Raw genomic sequence first — 21,276 nt, 5'->3', positions numbered from 1 at the left:
ACTTACTTATTTTCCATGACAGGGTTTTACTTCTAGCTTTACCAAAGGTGTCCACAATTGATTTTACTCAAATTCAAACTTTTTGTAATCCCTCCTAACGTGAAATTACACACGTGAGGAAAAAAATCGTTAATTCTCCTGCTCCATCGCAAATTGTAATAAAAACCATCTCGGTTGTTGCTTCCATTGAAGAACCCTTCCAAACCATTCTGGAACCTCCTCCAAAAGACAAGTTCTCTTTTAGGCAACGCTGCGTTAGTCTTGTTCGAGGTCTTCTGTAGACTCGTCCTCTTCTATCGCTGTCATGCAGCCATTATCTGCTTTCGTTTGAGCACCATGGTTCGTCAGTCCAAGTAACGTCTTCTCTGGCAAATCGTAGATGATATGGGGACTTCAGCCGGCTTTTTTAGCTCAAGGTTAGTCGCCCCAAGTATTCTTCTGAGTGTCCAACCGGTGTTGGACTATCAAAAATTATTGATGTGTAGACCAGAATATATACGAGGTCGTTTAAAAATCAATCTATACTCTAAAAGAAGCAATTGCATTGTTAGTCCAAATAAATTATGTCTGTGTTTTCCATTCGGTTTTCATACATACTTAAAGGAGTCCTTATAAATAGAAGACACCAATAGGTTGTTAAGATGGAATTATTGAAGGAGAGGAAATTAAAAAATCGGTTCCGTGTGATCATTTTATTGCCAATTAAAACATAATTGATTGTATCCGCTAAAGATATTGCAACGTTCGAATTATAACACACTATACTAAGAACAAACATGAAGAAGCGAACAAAGAAAACATCTTTTAAATCTTTATAATACAGAGTTATTCTTTAATTTCATAATTCACATGTTTGTGCGGATAGTACATTATACTATTTGGTGATAATAAGTACAACCGCGAGATCGATGTACTCCATAACCTGTTAGGAAAGATTTCATTTTGTTAACGTCTTTCGAACGGTAAAGATTGTTATAGTTTGTAATTGTTGAATACGAAAGTGATGCGGCGTTGTCAAATTGTGGTCGTTATCAACCCCGAAGGTCAAAATGACCAATATGAAGTAACGCGAGGACAAGGTTAATAAAAAAAATTATGTTCGTAATAGTACTAAACAATTAAAAGTAAGTTATTATATATTTAGGAATTTACTTAAACAAATAAGGTGTATAATTAAATAAAACGTGAATTGTTTATTATTAAGCTTAAATAAACAAGTTGATAGTAGTATCTGATACGTTTATATGTATTGAAATTGAGCGTAAATTGTTGTTTATTGTGTAATTATAATCTAAATGATGTCGGGAAAAGATCCTGGGAAAGGAATCAAAAAGATTCGAACTCGGGGTAAATGGCCCAAAAGACTAATGCAACGATAATGGAAGAACCAAGTGGAAAACAGACTTTCCAGAACGGAAAGGGGGAAAAGTAGAGTCCTTCGACTATGTAGATGTGCTGTTCAAAAATACGGATGATGAGACGAAGGAGCTAGATACCAAAGTGATGTAGAACAACGAGACTAAGTCCACGAATAGATATTCCGCCATGCCCTATCATTCCAACAGGTCCTCATCGTGTATTTTTCTTCGTCTAAACCAGTTCTAAGGGAAATTCGATAGTCGAATACTCTGGTTGTCGCGGTTGAGAGCTCATAATGTATCTAAGGTACATAAACCATTTCCAATCACTTCGGCAAGAAAATATTTAAGTCGAGTGGCCTTTCGTTTTTTTTTACAACCGTCCCCGATGTATAACTCCGTGCTTGCTTGTAAAGTACAAAGTTACCGTGTTCTCTTATAGGTTGACTCGAGTTCTGGGATCTTTTTTGCCATCTGATTTCACATTCCTACATGTTTATAGTACCTTCATATATCGCGGTTGTACTTAGGTTTGTTCTTGGTAACTGTACTGAACTGGACCAGTGCAAGCCACTTAATGAGTATTTAGAATTAGTTCGATCGGATACAAGGAACGATATAGTGCAGAGAGCAATAGAGCATTTGTTGTAATTAAGTGATTGTAGTACTAACAATAATGGAAAACGATTTAGTACTTTTTGATATTTGGCTGCCTGAACTGATTCTAAACCGAATACATGCAGTACAGTGTGAACTAGTTCTCTTGCACTGCTACTAAGAACAGCGACACTATCGCTGGTTCTGTAACAAAGAACGCTCTAGTGTACACTTCCTAAACTAGTACAGCTACCAAGAACAAACGTCTTATCTCTGCCAAATATTATTTTCCAAAAGAAAAAATTAATTTTGCTATAAATTAGTTTGAACTTTTTACACTAGTTTATAGGGTGTGTAGGTAGTCATGTTGGTACCTGGTAACCCATTTGACGTATCGAATATCATTAGTAATAACCACGTACGCAAATATATATTTGTAACAATTGGTACTCGTACTAATTGATATGTTTCATTTATTTTTTTCACTTATATCTATATTTAAAAGAAAATAATTGCCAATAAGATTTGCTAATTGTATTTTTGATTAACACTGTATTATAGTGATCGTATATATATGATATACCCAAAATCTATTATTAAAAATAGTTTGTATTTGGGGGATTTATTTTTTTAAATATCTACATGGGTGGTTCTAGTTTTTCAAAAATTTTCAAAAAACATTTTTTGAGCTTTGCATAGAATTGAGAAAAAGTTTGGCTTAGAAATTTTTTACACAGAAAAAATCTAATCTATTTCAAACTAACTATATTATAAGTAATTTTTCAAAAAGATATGCAAAAACAAATTTCAGCTAAATGGGGAGTTGCAAGGGCGCCCGCCGAACATGAAGTGACCAAAATTCAGAAATATAAAAAAAAAATCAATTTTTTAATTCCAAAATAAATCTGCATTTATTATGAAAAGCTTTTGGAACCCTCAAAACTGTATACCTAGTTGCCCCTTCCTCGGGACAATATCCTGCAGGCACCTTGATATTTATGTGAGCAAACGATCAGTAATTTGTAGATTAAAATGCTCAAGGTGACAAAAAGTTATAGTCGCCTCAAAAATCCTCTAAACAAATATTTTTTTGCAATATTAAAGTAGCGCAATAAAGCCTCTTGTCGACTGGGAACGAATTCATACGAACATTGCTCGTACCAAATGGTGCGAACGCATCTAGTTTGAATATTCAGCTGTTTAGTATAGTTTTTAATTAAATAGTTCTGAAGAAGAATATTTTTTGTTATTGAATATTGTATCATGTTAACGCCGAAAGAAAACGTGTTCGGTTCGCAATTTTTCAGTTTTTCATTCACGAAGGACAAGAGGCGTAACGATAATCCGATGTATTCAGTAGAACCACCCTTAACAATCACAATTTTGAGTAATTCCCTTTCTTTCGTTTTATATATATATCACTAGATATTTTATATCACAAAACTGGTTATAATTACAAAAACTGTGCACTCGATTAGGTCAAACCACTGCTATAAACATCCTGGTTGTTTGAAGACAAAATTAGTTTTTGAAAATTTTAAAAAAAATTATTCAACTGTACATCATTTAAATACAGAACTTTGATTTCCAAAGAAAATGTACGTTGTTCATTCACTGACTTTGATTTATTGTTGTATAAGTTGAAATTTATGGTACACGATCCTAATGGGGACTCACAGCAAAGTTAATTTTTTTATGTTATAAAAGACGATTCGCCTAGTCGTTGACACACTGTATATATAGAAATCGTTTAATTATAATAAAAAAGAAGAAAATAATTGTATTGTTGAATTTCAGGTTTTAAAATAAATGAAATTTAATATAAATATGTTTAAATAAAACAAAAATATGTAATTATTCCCAGCTCCAATTTTTTTCTTTTTTTTGTACATAATCTGGACATTTTTTTTTCAAATATATAGTGAGATCTCATTAATCCGCGACGCCCCTACCGATCAATTTTTTAGTGATCCTCACTGTATATCTCAAATAAATAATTCATTATCTTTATGATTTTCTTTTAAATCCTTCACAAATTAATATAAATTTATTAAAAAGAAACCAAACGATATCAATTTTTTTTTAAACGCCAAAAAGTCGTTTGATTTTTTTCGTATACGCACGGGGTTTTTTTTTCCATTATCACATTTAGAAAATAGAAATAATTGATCTAAGAGAGGCACATTTTAATAAAAAACGTGAACAGATATAGATTTTTTTTTGATATACCATGTGGTACAATATTATGTAAATTTATTTCCACAATTAACACTTTTTTTTGAAACTGAATAATCCTTTGAAAGGATAAATTTAGAGCCTTATTTTTTATGATTATCATAATACATAATTTAATTTCATGTCACCACTCATTAAATATGAAAAAAATCTTGTTTATAAGGTTGAATAATTATTTACATGACATTTTTTTTAAATTTCAATTATTTATAAAAAAGTTTCATTAATAATTCAGTTTTTTTTTCAAAAATATATTTTACTGTAATAAAAATTTAACAATCTACATTTGACCGTTAAAAACATCCCTGAATTCATATGGGTTTAAATGCATTGTGAGTTCGAAGGGTTGTATGTATCTTCCTTATTTTTCACTATAAAAAAGTGCTCAAAAAGTACTACGTAGAAATTAATGTACATAATTATGGATCACTTTGTATATAAACTATCTCATTGTCAGAATCGATTATAGATTTCTTTTGATGGTTGTATTTATACATAGTGTGATCTAAAAATAACTAAACTATAAATAGTAAATAAGAAAGGAATTTCTAACCTAAAAAAAGTGGTAAACTATAGATCTGAAATAAAAAATAAAGAAAATTTCAGCTGTTAAAACATTTTCGTAAAAATGAATATAGATGGCGCCACTAGACATGTTTTGTTTTAAAAGCTGTTATGGTAATGTGTTGTTGCTTTGGTTGTGGTTTAGATGCATTAAACAATGAACAAAGATTGTAATTGCTTCAGTTACAGCCATAATTTTGGCCAATATACTCTTTTGGAAGTTCTACAATCATTGCGGTGGAGGCCATGTCAAGAAGTGGGTCAAAATGAACGTTGAACGGAATTTTCAAAGCAACAAAGATTACAACTACGAGTATCTATCGCGTTTTTGAAGCGTCCTTCTGACGAATAATCAAATCTTAATATCTCTGGTGGACTCTTTGATTTTACTTCAATGTAATACTTTCTAAACTCATTTTCATAAACTGCCATTGAGATAAATAACTGAATGACCAACTATTCTGTTCCCGTAACCATTCGCAAAAGCTTTTTTATTATCCCACTCTCCATATCAATTTCTGACAAAAGAAAAATTGATATTTCCACTAGTTACTTTCACATATCAATCTGATTAAACAAAACCATAAATTGTCATTTATTCACTTCCCAAATCAATTTTCATAAATTTTCTCTGGTAAAAAAATTGACAGTTTCCATTTGTCAGCTTCCCATATCGATTTTCTTTAATTCCCAATGGTAGCAAACCGTAATCAAACTACATCCATTTAAATGTACTTTCCATTGTCCTCTCTCCAAGAAAATTTTGAATTACCACCTGTTTCGCTCCATGTACATTAGTATGAGCTTTTCCTTGCATATTTAATGTTTTATTTTTTCATTGTTTACCCCAACGCTGAAAATCTTTTCCACATGGGTTTACGATTAAAACATTCTGGATTAAATGTAACGGAAAACATTGTGAAGAAACTATGTTCATATCTCTGCAATCCCCAGGGGTTGGAGTGTACTCTGTGGGGTAGTAAGTTTTTTCATTTCATTTTCGAAAGCCAAAAAAACGAGGGGATCGCAATAAGTACATATAGGAAAATCGGTGTAAAACAAAATTTAAAAAAGGAATTAGAAAGATGAGCATAAAATACTACATAACAAGTTTACTGAAAATATAAGGGTAACTTTATATCTACAAGTTTTTTTTTGACAATGATGATAGTTTATCATATATAGAATTTATTAACATTTTCGATTGTCTAAAACTCTTATAAAAAGTGCATCAAAAGCATAAAATATGTCCGTCTAAAAATATAGAATTGCACAATTTTTCAAAAAAAAAATTAATTTGGAACAAAATTGAATCGTTACAAATCACTTAAACTACAATATTAAAAAAAGCACCATGAACAATGATCAAACGATGAAATTATATCCATATTGCACATCTTTTTAAAAAACAAATGATGACACTATTTTGTACTGAAATTAGATACAACAAATGGAAAAAACAACAAACACTGATCGTTATTTAGATTGTAAACTGTACTACAACAAAAATTACACATTTTTATCTTTCGAAACTACATGAAATTGTTGATTGATACCCTACTCGAAAGACTAGACACAGTATAATTGTTGAATGTTAGTGTTTCTAGTGTTAATGGTTCCGGCCCTGTATGGATTTAGTGGAATTCTAAAATTAGGTGTTTGTTTTTCATATAACTTTTTATTACAGCAGGCGGTCTATTTACATTGTTCTTTTAGAATTCTTTTGGGACAAATATAAGGAGTTAGTGCAGTGCAGTTTAGTTAGTTTATAATAAATAGTCGTAGTGAACATAGAAAGTAATCGAAAAATTGAAATAAATTATTAAAGTTAGTTAAGTGATAAGTGAATTATAAAAATTAGTTCAGTATAGTAGTATAGTATTTTTGAAGGAATAGTTGCCTTGTCAATGTTAAAGTGGGATCCTTAACGTAGAAGATCAAAAGGGTTAGAAGAACTAGATACTTGAAAAGAATGAGTAATGGAAAGAAGATGCGAAGGATAGGGGTCAATATGGGGAAAAATTATGGTTATAATAGAATAAAAAGACAATAGGGATTGTTACAATGCACAAAAAGAATGTGGAAACCATTACGTGGCTTAACTTCACAGGTTTTGGCTAAGAAAAATTGTATTTTATTAAAATCATTCATATTATGATTAGAGAGTAAGCCAGGTTTTCACAAGGTTATTGAAAAGTTTCCAATTTAGATGTTAAATACTCAATGAAAATCAGTTTTTGTTGTAATTTCATTCAGATCAACTAGAATCTATTGTTTATATCTATGTTTTGTATTAACGTTATGAAAATTGAAATTTATCAATAAAAAAAAATGTTAAAACATTATATGGCATGCCTTTAGCGACATTTTGGCGATTGTACTGTAATATAACTGAATTAGAAGTAAATTGTAAATAACTTCAAAGGATAAAAAGTCTTTTAGAAGATATATACCGATTTGATATTGACAAAATCGTTGCAGTAATGATATGTATTCAATTTATTGTCAATATTTACCAATTATTTTTGGTTTTTAGTAATAATACATCATTTAAACACAAAATTAAAAGTCTAGAAGTCATAATTAGACTATAAGAAGTGATTTTGATAAAAGAAAAAATTGAAAATATAGAGACTTGAAAATCGAACGAAAATCAAATCTAATAAAACATTTAACAATTAAATGCGATAAAAAATTATTAAAAGCAATGAAAAACATGTAAGCTCAAAGAAATTTTGTTGAAAGTATTTCTAGTTAACCAATAGAAGAGCTAAAACCGATGAAAATATTTGGAAATAAGTTAAAATTGTCTTAAATCCATTGAAAAGCAAACTATATTGAAAATAAATGAATTGAATTAATAGAAAACCAATTTTATTCTCTTAAATTACTAAGAAAGTACAAATTTAAGAATCAAACAATACCAACTCGAATCAATTATGAAAAATAAGGTCAATGGAAAAAAAATGAAGAGAACATTAATCAAATTATAAATTGATAGAATCCTTGGAAAGCACAGCAGAGATTAGGTCAATAGAAACCTCATGAAATTAACCTATCGATTGAAAAAATATGAAAAAAATATTTAAAACAATATTAAAATAAATATAAAATTAGTGCAACCATTCGAAAATCAACTTAAGGAGTGAAAAACATTACTAGATCTGTAGGATGTATGCTAACTGATCTCCATTTAGTACTCTGTGATTATTTTCTATTAAAACGTTGATGATATCTATAGAATAAAAAAAATTAGGGAAAATGTATTTAGAAATAACTAAAATATATTAAAATCAATTCAAGTCGATTGGAATTTTTTCTGTAATACAATTTTGATTGAAACATATTAAAAAAATAAATTCGTTATCACCTGACATGGATTTATTGGCACAAAAAATATAATGTGAATAAAAATCAAAATAAAATCAATATACTAACCAAAAATCAATTGAATATTAGAAAAATCCACCAAAGCCACCTCAAATTAGTAAAAAACAAAATAATCAACAAAGATGAGAACTCTATGGTTAAATTTTGTGTATTATATTTGTTATTTTTTCATGTAATTTTTTTTTAATTTCCATCCAGTACGAAAATTTGTACAAATAAACGTTTCAGTACAATACAATCTACCAAATTAATCGCCACAAAAAGGCGATGGTAAAATATGTATACATATATATATATAAAAAAAATATTAACCATATTTAATATAAACACTGGTTATATTCAACCTTTCTAGCTAAAATAAAAATGTACAACATATTGTAACTATACATAAAAATTGTAGTCCTTAGAAATTTACCTAAAAGGTTTATAGGACGATTTTTTGGACGCTAATTATGATTATATTTTGTCAAAAATGAATTTAGGGGAGGTCATAACATACCTACACAATAAATAGTAGGTAAAGGGGATCACGGTAATTATAGAAACAAAATTTTTGTTAAAACTTTTCACTAAAATCATAGCGATGAAGCCCATTCATGAAATTCTATTAAATAATAATAAAAGCAACAATTTCAAAGTTCATTTTTGAAAAATCGACAATTTAAAACCGTGATTTATTTTATTTAAAATATACTTCTACTATACTATAACTTCTAAGGACCATCCTAATAAATAAAAAAAAAAACAAAAACGTCCTACCTTAAAAATCGACATAAAGTAGATGATTGTTAAAAATAAACAAAACAAAAACATAATGAAGTTTCGTTTGTCCGTTTTTTCACTGCTTATAGTTCATCAGCTCGAAATTGACCAGACCATTCAGATCGTCCAACTCGTTGAGGTAATCCATACCGGTCGCATTGTTTCCCATGTGTGTGTTGACTGTAGTCGCCACCGAACCAGCGTAACTGCACAGACATAACCAGATATCACATACTGCAACACAGACAACCAATAATATTGAAATGGCAAAAAGTGGTTAAACCATTACCTAGAGGTCAAGATTTTATTTTGTATCGGAATAGCTTTGGCTTAAATTGCTAATTATAGTCCTGAATTAATTAAATATCTAAATACGCTTCGTACAATTTTATAAGGGAAGAAATAAATCGAAATAAAAGAAAATCTTCCAAATTTAAAAATAGGAAGATAAACAAAAAATGTTTAAAAAATATTGACTGTAAATACAACATTTTTTGAAAGGTAAATGAAGATGCTATTATAATTCAATTAATCATCTATCATAGCTATCAATTAATTTAATCTCATTTCATATTGTTTTTTGTTATAAGACATCTTGAAGGTGATATTGTTGATAATCGCACTGTCTGGTCCTTCGAGCCGGATGTATTTATTAGTGTACCATGTACAACTTATGCTTGATGCAGCACTGAAGATACTCAATGTTTACAATGTGGGAAGCCTCTAACTGTCAAAGATCTTCATCTTCTGTAATGCTCAGGGGTTCCGTAGTCTCTAACACTTCGAGAGGATAGAGATTTCGTCCTCTACCTAGCAGAATCTGCTGAATCTAACGTCTTAGGTGTAAATTGAGGTGGTAATGTCTCGACAAGATTTCTATTCTGTTATAACTCAAGTTGATACATTCGATAGGTACTTTTTGGTTATCGTTTTGCAGTAGTCAGATACAAATATAGAAGAGTCGAAGAACAAGACAGTGTTGTTATAGTGGTAGTAGAAAATATCTATAGAAATAAATGCCAGATAATTACAAAAAATTTAGACTTGGAATATTTAATCTGGAGACAAGTCTTACAAAAAATGTGACGGAAATAATTTTTTTAAAAACGAGAACCGATGTCAAATATGGAAAAATTGTTTGAAAATGTAAAACCGTTATTTGAAAACAAAAAATACAGTTTTTTAAAATTGTATTATTTTTACCTCTAGAAAATGGTTTGATCACATAAAAGCAACGCCAAAATGATTAAAATCACGTGATAAAATGTTGCAATGTGTCTGGTTAAATCTGTTTGCAGCATGCTAGTTATGAAATGTTCGACCGAATTACAAACCACACTCAACTCAACTATTTTGTATACATTTTTCAATTTCTTAGATATTTTTGATTCTTTTTTTCTTTATTTTTATAAATAAGCAGTTCAGACCTGATTTCGACTGATTATTTGATATTAGCAGCCCTGACATATGAATTATCAGAATATTACATTTCATCCCTTAATTATTAAAAAAAACAGTATATACAACAAGAATAATTATCTATAGACATCGTGAAGTTTTTTAATTATAAATTTTGTTTAAATTGTTCAGATATTTTTTATAATTATTGAAGATTTCACAATTCAATTTATTGTTTCAAAAACTGCTAAAATGTTGAGAGTAAAATGTGGTTTATAATATGCAACATTGATCCGAAAAAAGCACTGTGTAACTATTTTGAAAATTTATCTCTAATAAAAAAAACTTGTAAATCAAATTTGTAGTCACTCTTTATAATTAAAATTCTTAACATGTATTTTGACAACTTTATTGAGGAGAAATTTTTTTATGTCGAGAAAGGAATTTGGCCCTGATATAGGAATTATTCCTCTGCAGGGCTGGGATAACTTTTGTAAATTTGATATTATTGTTTGAAACATATTTTTTTGATTTTACAAATTTGATATACAGTTTAATGTATACTTTTGGTTCATAATTAAAATAAAACTAGTAAAACTTGATTTTGGTTCAAATTTATATATTTTTAATTATTATAATTGATTCAATCAAATTATTTATCACAAAAATTATTCAAAGGCTCATATTTTGATTTATAGACTTAAGTCATTTAATTTTTTCAAATCTTTTGATTTAATTTAAAATGTACATTTGATTAACAAGTAATAAAAATAATATATAAAATTTGTTTTGTTTTCAATACAAGCTCAAAAAATATATATATATATATAAAAAATGTATATAATATATATAAAAAAAGTATAGCATATAAATATTAAAAATGATTATTTTAAAAAAGATTATGACTAAGAATAAAGCAGTGACTTCACAGATTATTTTTCATTAAAAATTTTTGGTCCTTTTCTTCTTGTGTTATAAATCAAGCATATTTGGGAAGCTGACAGGAAAAAAGGTATAAGTTATTTTCGAAAAACATTTTCCAAAATAAAAACAAAAAATTGTTGAAACCGTATTGTAAACATGTTTTTAAGCATACAAAAAATTGAGACTGATCAAAGATATCGACAAAATTCAACAAAATTTTGTATTTTCTTTGGAAATTATTGAATAGTATTGTATTCATTATAAATTTAATCAATAAAACATACTTACGTAGTACTAGCTACAGAAGGTGTATCTCTAGAAGGATCTGGTGACTGTAACATATGCTGAGGTGTGTTTGGATAAGTATGTAGACCAGTAAATCCTGGTATTTGCGTCACTAGTTGTGGTCTAACGTAACCATTGTTTGCGGAAGGTGGATTATCTGAAAATTTATTCAAAAATTACAAAATATACGAATTATTCGATCGAATATAATCGATTTTTTTTATAATTTTTATACCACGTGTTCAAAATAGAGTTTTTACTTTGACATGGTGTCACTAGATGGCACTAAAACAATAATTAGGGTCGGTATTCTCAGGTCTTCGCTTGGAACGATATCGTTGAATACGAGGGAATCGAAATTCATTATTTTTCTGTAACATGCGCTACCATCCTTTGAGAAACAAGGCCAACAATCGACTGTCCTAAGAGTGGTGCCGTCGAATCCTTAGCTAGATCAGGTCGCCTCAACCAGCAAAAGCGCGATCTTCTACTCAATCGCCGTCCTCCAGGAACTCCATACATCGCTCTGCACGGGTATCGAACAGAAGGCATCCCAGCCACCTCAAACGCGCCCCTCGGATTAATACCACCACATCTAGCTCGTCCTACTATCTATCTCAGGTTAACATTTCTCCAGATCCTCCACGTACCGTTTTCGCAACAAGGGCCAAAAATGCCAGTAGTTCAACATTCACTTACTTGTCGTTGTCGTATTAGAGCAGGGCAGTCACAGAAGACGTAGTCGGTGGTTTCTTTCTCCTCCATGCACCAATGGCACTCCGGATCGTCTGTGACTCAGTCTGGCGAATGAGTCCGTCCGAGTGACCGGGCACCCAAACGAGCTGAATCTTGTAGCCATCACTCACCAGAATATAAATCATTTATAATGGTATAATACGCTAATATACCGGTGATTCCGTAATTACTCGCTCGTGTCACAAATTTGCGAACGGTGAATCTAAAAATCCCATATGGCTACTTATCAAATCACTCCTTATGGTGATCGCTCGCTTGTGAGTTAAGAATACCGACCCAAAAACTTAAAATGTCGTGGCAAAAGTCCTTGCTTGTGTTTTAAAACTACTCTCATATATTTCCACTTACCTTGATATGGTGTATAGTATTTTCCGAACGGGATGTCTTTAGAAATTTCCGGATATAAATAGACCAAGTGATTTAAATCCGCTATACGATCGGCAAGTGATCGTATAGCAAAATCTTTGGAAGTGAAAGGTTGCAAACTAAACACTTCACCAGTATCTGAAATAATCAACATTAAAAAGCTAATTAGAGGTAAATTGACATTTTTATTCGTCATACCCATACTTACTACCCCCACACCAAACACTTATTATTATTATTATTATACTGTTTGGTGGTTCAAGCCTGCTATAGATCTATGGTTTATATTCTGCTCATAGGACCAGATAGTTTAATTGTATATGTTGGTGTAGCGGTAGGAAATAGTGTGTTCAGTAAGTAGCTACAGAATATTTTTAACAATAAAAATTCTTGATAAAATTATATACAATACCTGAAATCCAAGCAATTGTAATACCTCCTAATTCACTATCGGAAAATCTTAATAAGAAAGTCCCACATAAACAAGACGTTAACATTTCCTCGGCCTGTCTTTTTCTTACAAATCCCATTATGGCACTACAATTAGAAAAAAATAATAATCAACGCATGGTTATATTATAAGCATTGTATTTAAATTTATTTAGTCGACTTTGACTATTATTACCACCAAAATTACCTCATAAAGAGTTTCGAACGAAAAAAATGCGGAACTAGCCCTTAAGAGTATTTTGTTAAACTTTTTTCCAAAACCAATAGTTGCAGAGAAAAATAATTAACACCATAATTCATAATTTTTCTAATAAATTTAGTGGGAAACAATAAAGATGTAAAATGTAGTACGATTCATAATAAATACAGAAAATAACCCGTGGATTAACTTACCACTCCTGATGGGAACCATTAGGATCTGTTAATCATATAGTTAAGTGATACAAAGTGTCCCTCATTTACCTCCCAATAACGTATCATTTCGGATTATTTCAATTTGTCTTTTGTGAAAACCCATAAATTTGTCTACATAATTTCTAGTTATTATTGTATTCGTTTATTGTACACTAAAGGGAACCAACGTCATATTTAAGCGATTCCAAATGTCCCTTAGAGACTTGAAGTTCCATTAACGTATCAAATTGGTTACTTAGTTAGATCAGATTTGTGAAACCACTTTATTTACATTTTTTTTGCTTAATAAATATTTTTTTTTAATTGTTAAATGAGTTACTTAACTCGTAGTTAGACCTTTGCAGAATTACAGAATATCAACGTTCTAGCTTTACTGAAAAACTCACTTTTTAAGGTTAATACCTAGTAAAGTTATTATAGAATAGACCTATCTTAATTTACACCCCCCAGAGTTATGTCGCATAAATTTAGGAACACCCTGTATCTTCAAATAATCATTCAAATTAAGAAACACCCTATATATGTTAGATTAAAAATATTATTTCTCATATATTTAAACTAGAAATGTTATTGATTGTATATAAAATACCATTCTCGCCTTACAAGAGATAAGGAGAAGGCTGAAATATTGATAAAAACACTTTTATCGGTTTTTTTAAAGGGGAATGTTTATGTTAGAAAGAGGGTAGATAATAAGGTTCTAGTTTATACTGAAGTAATAGGAAATTCATTATAAAAAGTGCATTCTTGTGAACAAGGTCGATTTTTACATTAGTAGTAAACTTGGTGGTGGTTTTATTTGAAAGTCGATAACATATACACTATTAAGGTAACCATATTTTTTTATTTCAAATCCGAGACGGGAACTTGTAGCGGGGGAGTTTTTAATCAGAATTACTGAGCACACAACTTTTTGTATACAATTCTGTACAATTTTCTTCATAATAAACTTTGGTAAGTAATATCGCTTTTAGTGTGTCTTGTATCCTTCCCGTAGGAGCATTTGTGTGCCAGAGATCATTTCAAACCACCTTTGGATTGATGCAGTTTGGTTATTTCTTCATTCGGCAATTTTCTCTTCCGTAATGTATAGTTTCATACAAGCATACTCATCATATGTATCATTTTCAGATCTTTGATGGGTTGTCTTATAATACCGAAGATTCAATTTCCACCCATACTGGTGTTTTGTTTAAAGTCACCCAGCTATAGGAATCCAGGTCCTGAAAACTTATCTTTGTCCATTTCTGTAAATAACCGCGTGCAATCTGATGAAAAGGAAACAGCTTTTGCTCGAAACTGTATAATTTGCTTTTCAGATGCTTTTTTCCGCTGTACAAATAAAGGAATCTTGAATCTTTCATTGTTTGCAAATTCTCAATGGCTGCAATCACATCGAAGACAATTACTATCTCTTACTCTATTCTATTTTCTATATACCTCTAATTTCTTATGCAAAATTATTATGATTTTTTTATATTATCATCATAATTAAAATAAAATTTTTTAATTTTCAGCTTAAACTTGCCGCGGAAACTCTTATTATCAATATGGCGATATTCTGACGTCAATACATAGTAAGTTTGTAAACAATTAACTGCATTATTTAATTTTTATTTGTTTTGTATAGTGTTTCATTGTTTATTGAAATCACTCGAAAAACTATGTATTCACGTATCTACAACAATAGAGGAACAAAGAAGTTATTACAACTTGCTGGAAGAAATCCAAGACTACAAAATCAATTTATGTAAGTACAAATTGTTTTATTTATTTTTATAACTTTATAATGAATATTTTATAATTAAAAAAAATTACTAGTGCACTCATAACCAAAACAAAAAATTAAATTACTACCGTATTGAGATTGAGATTTGAGACTTGAGTGATAAATAAAAAACGATTTAACCGTTAAATGACTTATTGTATGCTGAAGGTCCAAAAAAGTTTTATGATGATTTTGTGAAGTAGCTCTTTGTTGTTTAACCTTTCCACTGCAATTATTATTTTATCCTTAATTACTGAAATCCATTAGAATGGGTTTATGGGCATATTTTAATCAGTTGAATCTGTAAAATCTTGAGACTTTAGGGGTGGTCCACTATCACGGAACATTCGTTTAAATCTACTAAAATGGGGCAAAGCAGGGTTTCACCGACACGAATATAGGAGAGAGTAGTAGTGAAAAGGTTAATGAAAGTTTGAATTTACATTCCATGAGTTAATACATTTACCATAGTTTAATACCAATTAGTTGTTTACACTTGGTTATTATATGTTTTTCCTCTCTAAAGGTATACCAATATATTCGACATTCTGCTTCTAAGGATGTTGTTTGTTATTGATCACCAACAAAAATGTTAAAACAAAAAAATAATACTCGCTGCAAAACATTTATGTAAAAAATATTTGACGCCCATTTAAGTCCAAAAAAATGTGAAAAAACAGCTGTCATTATAAAAAATTTTTCATTGGACAGTATTTTAGTAATTTAATACATGATATTTATATTTGAGCAATTCTTTTGGTTAAACCCTTGTATAATTATCATACACTATCATACGTTTTTTTCCTACCCATTAATAATCAAATAATTTCATAAATTTTGAAGAAAATACATGAATATTAAAATAAAAACTTACCCATCTACCCAAGGTCCCCTAAGATGTTCTCTGGTGAGCTTCATAATAGCATAAAACCATTCCCAAAATGTGAAATTCCTCTCACTTAACGGTTCTTTGCAAAATTGCGCCCAAGTTAGCAACGAATTACTCGATTCATTGAAATTACCCCTAAAAGCTTTTTCGGCTAAAAACCTCAAATTGTCCTCTGTTAGACCACGACCTGTAGCTGCCCTGAATTTAAGTGACAAAGTTTCCGCTACCTTATTCCAAGGTACCTGAATAAAAATAATAAATAAGGTGAAATTTGACAGTCTCAAACAAGAATAATTTAAAAGTAAACAATTAAAATAACGTTTTATTAATGACAAATAAAAAGATTCGCCTCGAGGATCATATCGGAGTAAATTAGAGAGAATGAAACTTACTTTTTCAGGAACTGCAAATGGAACTCTACCAGGTTCACTGAATGCATTATCCCAAGTTACAGTAGCCCAAGCGTGAGGTTCTTGATTACCGTGAACAATAACCACCACTGGCAAGCTCAACGTCCATACCTGAAACATCAGTTCTCCTCCTCCAACACTAAACTGTGATTGAAATAACAGGGAAAATTTTTCGTCCATAACGCTTTCAGTTCCTTGAATTCAAAAAAAAATCAGTTAAAATTCACTGGAAATAAACTTTTTATTATTTAAGTACCTTTCTTTTCTGCTCTCTTAATTTTCTTTAATTGCATATTCCTAAAACTGACCGAAAGGTGTCTTGAGCTTTGTTGGTATTCCATTGTACCAGTATTGTTTAAAATTTCCCCAGAACATTCACCACTTTTGCCCAATTTATCATTTTTTAAAAGCATATTCGCCTGTGACTCCGATATTATCGTCACTTTTACTTGCGGTGGTGTCATATGAACATTTAGTTTACCTCCTACCAAAAGTCGTACCGTTGCTGTAAACCTAATAATATAAAAAATATACAAATAAAATTCATTGTAAAAAGATTAAAAGAAAATTGATCGACCAACAGCTGCAATACTCAGTTTTCATCTCACATGGACACAAAGGTAAAGGCTCATCTGCTTAAAGAACCTTCCAAAAAAATTGTGAAAGTCAACTAACACATCATAAACATCAAACTAAAATCTAGAATACCCAAAAACAAAAGTATTGGGACGCTGTCTACAGGACAGACATCTCAGTATTCAGAAAATAGACTCAAAGGTCGTCAATGTGAAAACTGCATTAACAAAGGTAAATTCAATTATAAAGGTTTAAAAATGCTTGGAACGGAATCTAATACACAAAAAAGAATTTTTAGAAATGGTTCACATTCAAAAGAACAAAAAAGCTATAAATGATAAAAAATTATTTTAAGTAAAATTTATAACTCTAAATTAAAGAAATATATACCTGGTATTAGTTTTCATTACTTGAGGTGGTTGCTTTTCAATGATAAAAGTTGATGTGACTAATGTAGAAAGTAGTTGTGTAAATTCTTGTACCAGATGAGGTAATACGTCAGCAACAACAGGTGGATCCACCATTGGTACTCGTTGTTTCAATCTTTCCACTTCTTTAGTTTGTTGTCTGTTCAACCATATCAATTCGGCCAGACTTTCACACCTAGCATGTACAAATAACAACTTTTATATCATTAAAAATCAATTAATGGCTATTGAAAAAACCTTTTAAACTCTATATTCAAGCTGTATAGGAGCATAAATGAGAAAATCTATTAAAGGTGGAAAATATTTTCAAATAAATGGGAAAAATCTCACCATTCTTGTATAGTATCCAGATTGCTATTAAAATTAGCGCCATTTCCAGCCAATTGTTGGTCACGTTTCCATTTAATGAGTTCCTCATCTAAAACGTTCGTTTGTAGTTGAGCAAGTAATTGATAAGTCTCTTTTAGTTTTTCGCCCAAAGCTAAACGTAATTGTAATAATGCAGCTAACTTCTGGTTCAAATTTTGTTCCAACATTTCCTTTTGTTTTTGAAGTTTCGGTACGTTAGAGGGAAGTTGAGCAGTCGGCTGTGTCGTGAGTTGTTGCAAATGTGCTAAAAATAGGAAATTTGTTGAAAAAATTTTTTTCCCATAAAATAGTTTTTTGTTCTCATAATTGATGAAATTTAGCTTCAGAATGGATAAGCTTATAAGAAAAAGTATTATAACCTTACTTCAAAAGAATAAGGAAAAAGCATTGATGTTAATGAGAACAACAATTCTGATGAAATAGAAAAATATCCAGCACACAATGCACCCACAAAGCAGTGAAAAGATTAATCTTACCACTAATTTTTTGACATTCGTGATACTGCAAAGCAAAGGACTCCAATTCTTGTTCCATTTTTCTCAAATCTTCAGCAGTACTCTAAAAATTTAACCATTACATTAATATATTCATTAAAAAAAGAACTCTATGGATATAGTGAATTTTACCTGAGTTCTGCTGCGTAATACATTCACTTTTTGTAAAACTTCCGCCCCGCTATTGGATATCATTAAATTTGGTAAACCAGTCAGACTATCAACACCTGCAGCTTGAACTAACCTCATTTCTGCAGCTAAGCAACTACGAATCAAGGTGAAGAGCTGAATGGGACAAGAACTAAAAACATTTTTGTTACTTTACTTGCATAAAAACGATAGTTATAATAAAATAATTACCTGTACCTCTCCCTAAACAGTTTAGCTGCTTCAGCAAGTTTGAGTTTTGTTAGAAAATATTCTGAATCACCAACAACTGATGCTTTGTTTTCAATTTCAGTTATTAAAGAATCTATCAAACCTGCAATGTATTGTTCATGTTGAGGATTATCAGGTTGTGGTTCAATATCTGACCTGAGAATAAATATGAATATCATTTTACTATATTAACTTTATCTCTTCAAAATTAATTTATTTCTAGAAGGTGTCTCAAAAGAATATTCAAATTTGTATTGTTTATTGTGTAGCTATTCAGAGGGGCGCGAGAGGTATGACAATAGCTAGCCTGGATTAAGTGAAATGGACAGTGCATTGTGTGTAAATGAGTATTACAAAAATTGTGATTCTGAGACTGTAGCGCATAGAAAATTCTGGAATAGTCGTCACTTAAATGAAGCGCCAGGTGCTCGATTAATTGGAAAATAGATTAACCAAAATATGGGTGTCCAAGGTTTTCTAAACAGTATTGTTGTAACGAACTTGACTTGTCTGATTAGCAGCGTGCTGTTGCTTAAACATACATAAATCAAAAGTATTTCACATTTTACACAAATATTTAGGGCTACACCCTTACACAATTCAATTGCTACAAGAATTGAAGCCTGAAGATGCTGGTCCGAGGTTTAACTTCATAAACCAGCACTTTCTAATGTTTACCAACATCTGGTTTTCAGATTAAGCTCATTTTCATCTTAATGAACGTGTCAACAAGCAAAATTTTCGCTACTGGAGTGGAACCAATCGAAAAAAACACAAACATCTAAAACCCCCATATTCATCTAAAATAACGGTATGAGCTGCAATGAGCTACAATTAGAATGAATTCGGAGCGTTATGTGTAGATTTGTTCGTAACTGCAAAACTTTAATGATTATAACCAAAAGAGCATGGTTCCAACACACTTCACACACACATCCAATCTCTGCCACGAGTTTGTAAAATTTTTCCAAACAAATTGATCTCCAGGAGAGGTGAAAGTTCCTATTTAACATCTATGGACTTTTTCCTGTTGGGTTTGTATCAAATCTAAAGTTGTAGTTGCTAATAAACCGACTTCTCAGGCACAATTAAAAGAAAATATCCGTCAAAAAATGGAAGCCATCAGGAATAATAACTGCTGGGCGGTTATAGGCAATTTTAGTGCTCAATTAAGTTTACGTGTGGATGGAATAATTCCCAAGCAATGTATTTAAATATGTAACAAACATTTTTTCAATAAACTATTTTTCTTGAAATTGTTTTTTCTAATGTGAACTTTCTTTTGAGATACCTGCCATTTGTTTATAATCAGGAATTATTCTGTATAAGGCACCCAAAACATAGTTTTAAGTATTGTATCTTGACAATTTATAGAAAAATCTCTATAAAGATAAAAATCTATAAATCATATACTAGCTTATCTATATTTTATGATTGGCGATAAAGTGTTTGTCAGTAGTATCCATAGGAACAAAAAATTAAAAAGTCCATTTTAAACACAAAACAAAACAAAAAATATAAAAATAAATGATCACACTTACCAAAATTTTTCTTCTATATATTGAGCGAGATAATGTCTTACTTCGATTGGAAAGACATCACCGTAGATTTGTTGCAAACTTCCCGGTGGAAGTTGTTGTACTTTAGCCCAAAGTGCCATATTTTTCTCCTAAAATAAAACCAAATAATTATATTGCATTCTTGCATTTATAATGTCACTTAAATAAATATTTAAAAAATCTATTATCAGCTTTCTAAACACGAAACTGTTCAAGGTCATAGTTGAGCGGGACCATCTAACTATTCATAAACTGTTTACATAAAAAATTCCTAATACTAAAGAAAGTTAAATCAAATGACTAAAATTACATATTATTATATTTAACTTAAATAGCTCTACCCTTTATTGTAATAGTAAAAATTCAACACAAAAAATTAACAAAATTGCGAAAATCTACCTACATCAGCATATCAACAACATGGCCACCGAATCATATCAGTAGGTACATCCTTTTTTGCACCTGTCAATGTCAAATGTCATATCATTTCATCACGATTATTGTTCCTAACCTTAGAACGTGAAATATAAGATTTGAAATATATACGGGGTTATAAAATTAATCACCTTGAGTGAAAATATTTCGTGAAATTCTCTAAATACACATCTATGTTAATAATGAGCTTTGAAATAACAACTTGATTGACACAAAAACAAAAATTATAGTGATTACTTATACTTTGATAGGCACAAACAATGGTTATACTTTTACTTGTACCCAGGTAAATTTGTGTTATTAATTGTAGCTATTAGCAAAGAATCAAAGTGCAAAGTGAGTTTTAAATCGTTATTATAATAAAATAAGTAAAAATATTCCTGCTATAAAATACATTTAAGCTTTTCTGTATATAATCTTTATCACCCTTTTACACAGGTTGTCCAAAAAGTGTATCGGAACTTAATTCTT

General features: G+C 30.3%; 1 protein-coding gene across 2 annotated transcripts; it reads right to left on the bottom strand.

Moving 5' to 3' along the window:
* Positions 1-677: 677 nt before the first annotated feature.
* On the bottom strand, positions 678-20,857 carry LOC130442080 (signal transducer and activator of transcription 5B). Of its 2 annotated transcripts, none has more exons than XM_056776080.1 (14): positions 20,774-20,857; positions 20,353-20,480; positions 18,794-18,967; positions 18,566-18,734; positions 18,416-18,497; positions 17,901-18,183; positions 17,533-17,745; positions 16,823-17,079; positions 16,549-16,760; positions 16,142-16,398; positions 13,048-13,172; positions 12,618-12,773; positions 11,517-11,670; positions 678-9,112 (listed from the first exon to the last, which is right to left on the bottom strand). In XM_056776080.1, the coding sequence occupies exons 2-14, from the start codon at positions 20,469-20,471 to the stop codon at positions 8,983-8,985; spliced, it is 2,331 nt and encodes a 776-aa protein (XP_056632058.1). In that variant the 5' UTR covers positions 20,472-20,480; positions 20,774-20,857; the 3' UTR covers positions 678-8,982. The 2 variants fall into 2 exon arrangements, with proteins under 2 accessions (XP_056632058.1, XP_056632059.1); XM_056776081.1 differs by lacking the exon at positions 678-9,112 and adding an exon at positions 11,264-11,301.
* Between the last annotated feature and the right edge of the window lie 419 nt (positions 20,858-21,276).

This window comes from Diorhabda sublineata, chromosome 3 (assembly GCF_026230105.1).
Source record: "Diorhabda sublineata isolate icDioSubl1.1 chromosome 3, icDioSubl1.1, whole genome shotgun sequence".
Lineage (NCBI taxonomy): Eukaryota > Metazoa > Arthropoda > Insecta > Coleoptera > Chrysomelidae > Diorhabda > Diorhabda sublineata.
This window is presented reverse-complemented; position numbering and strand designations above follow the sequence as displayed.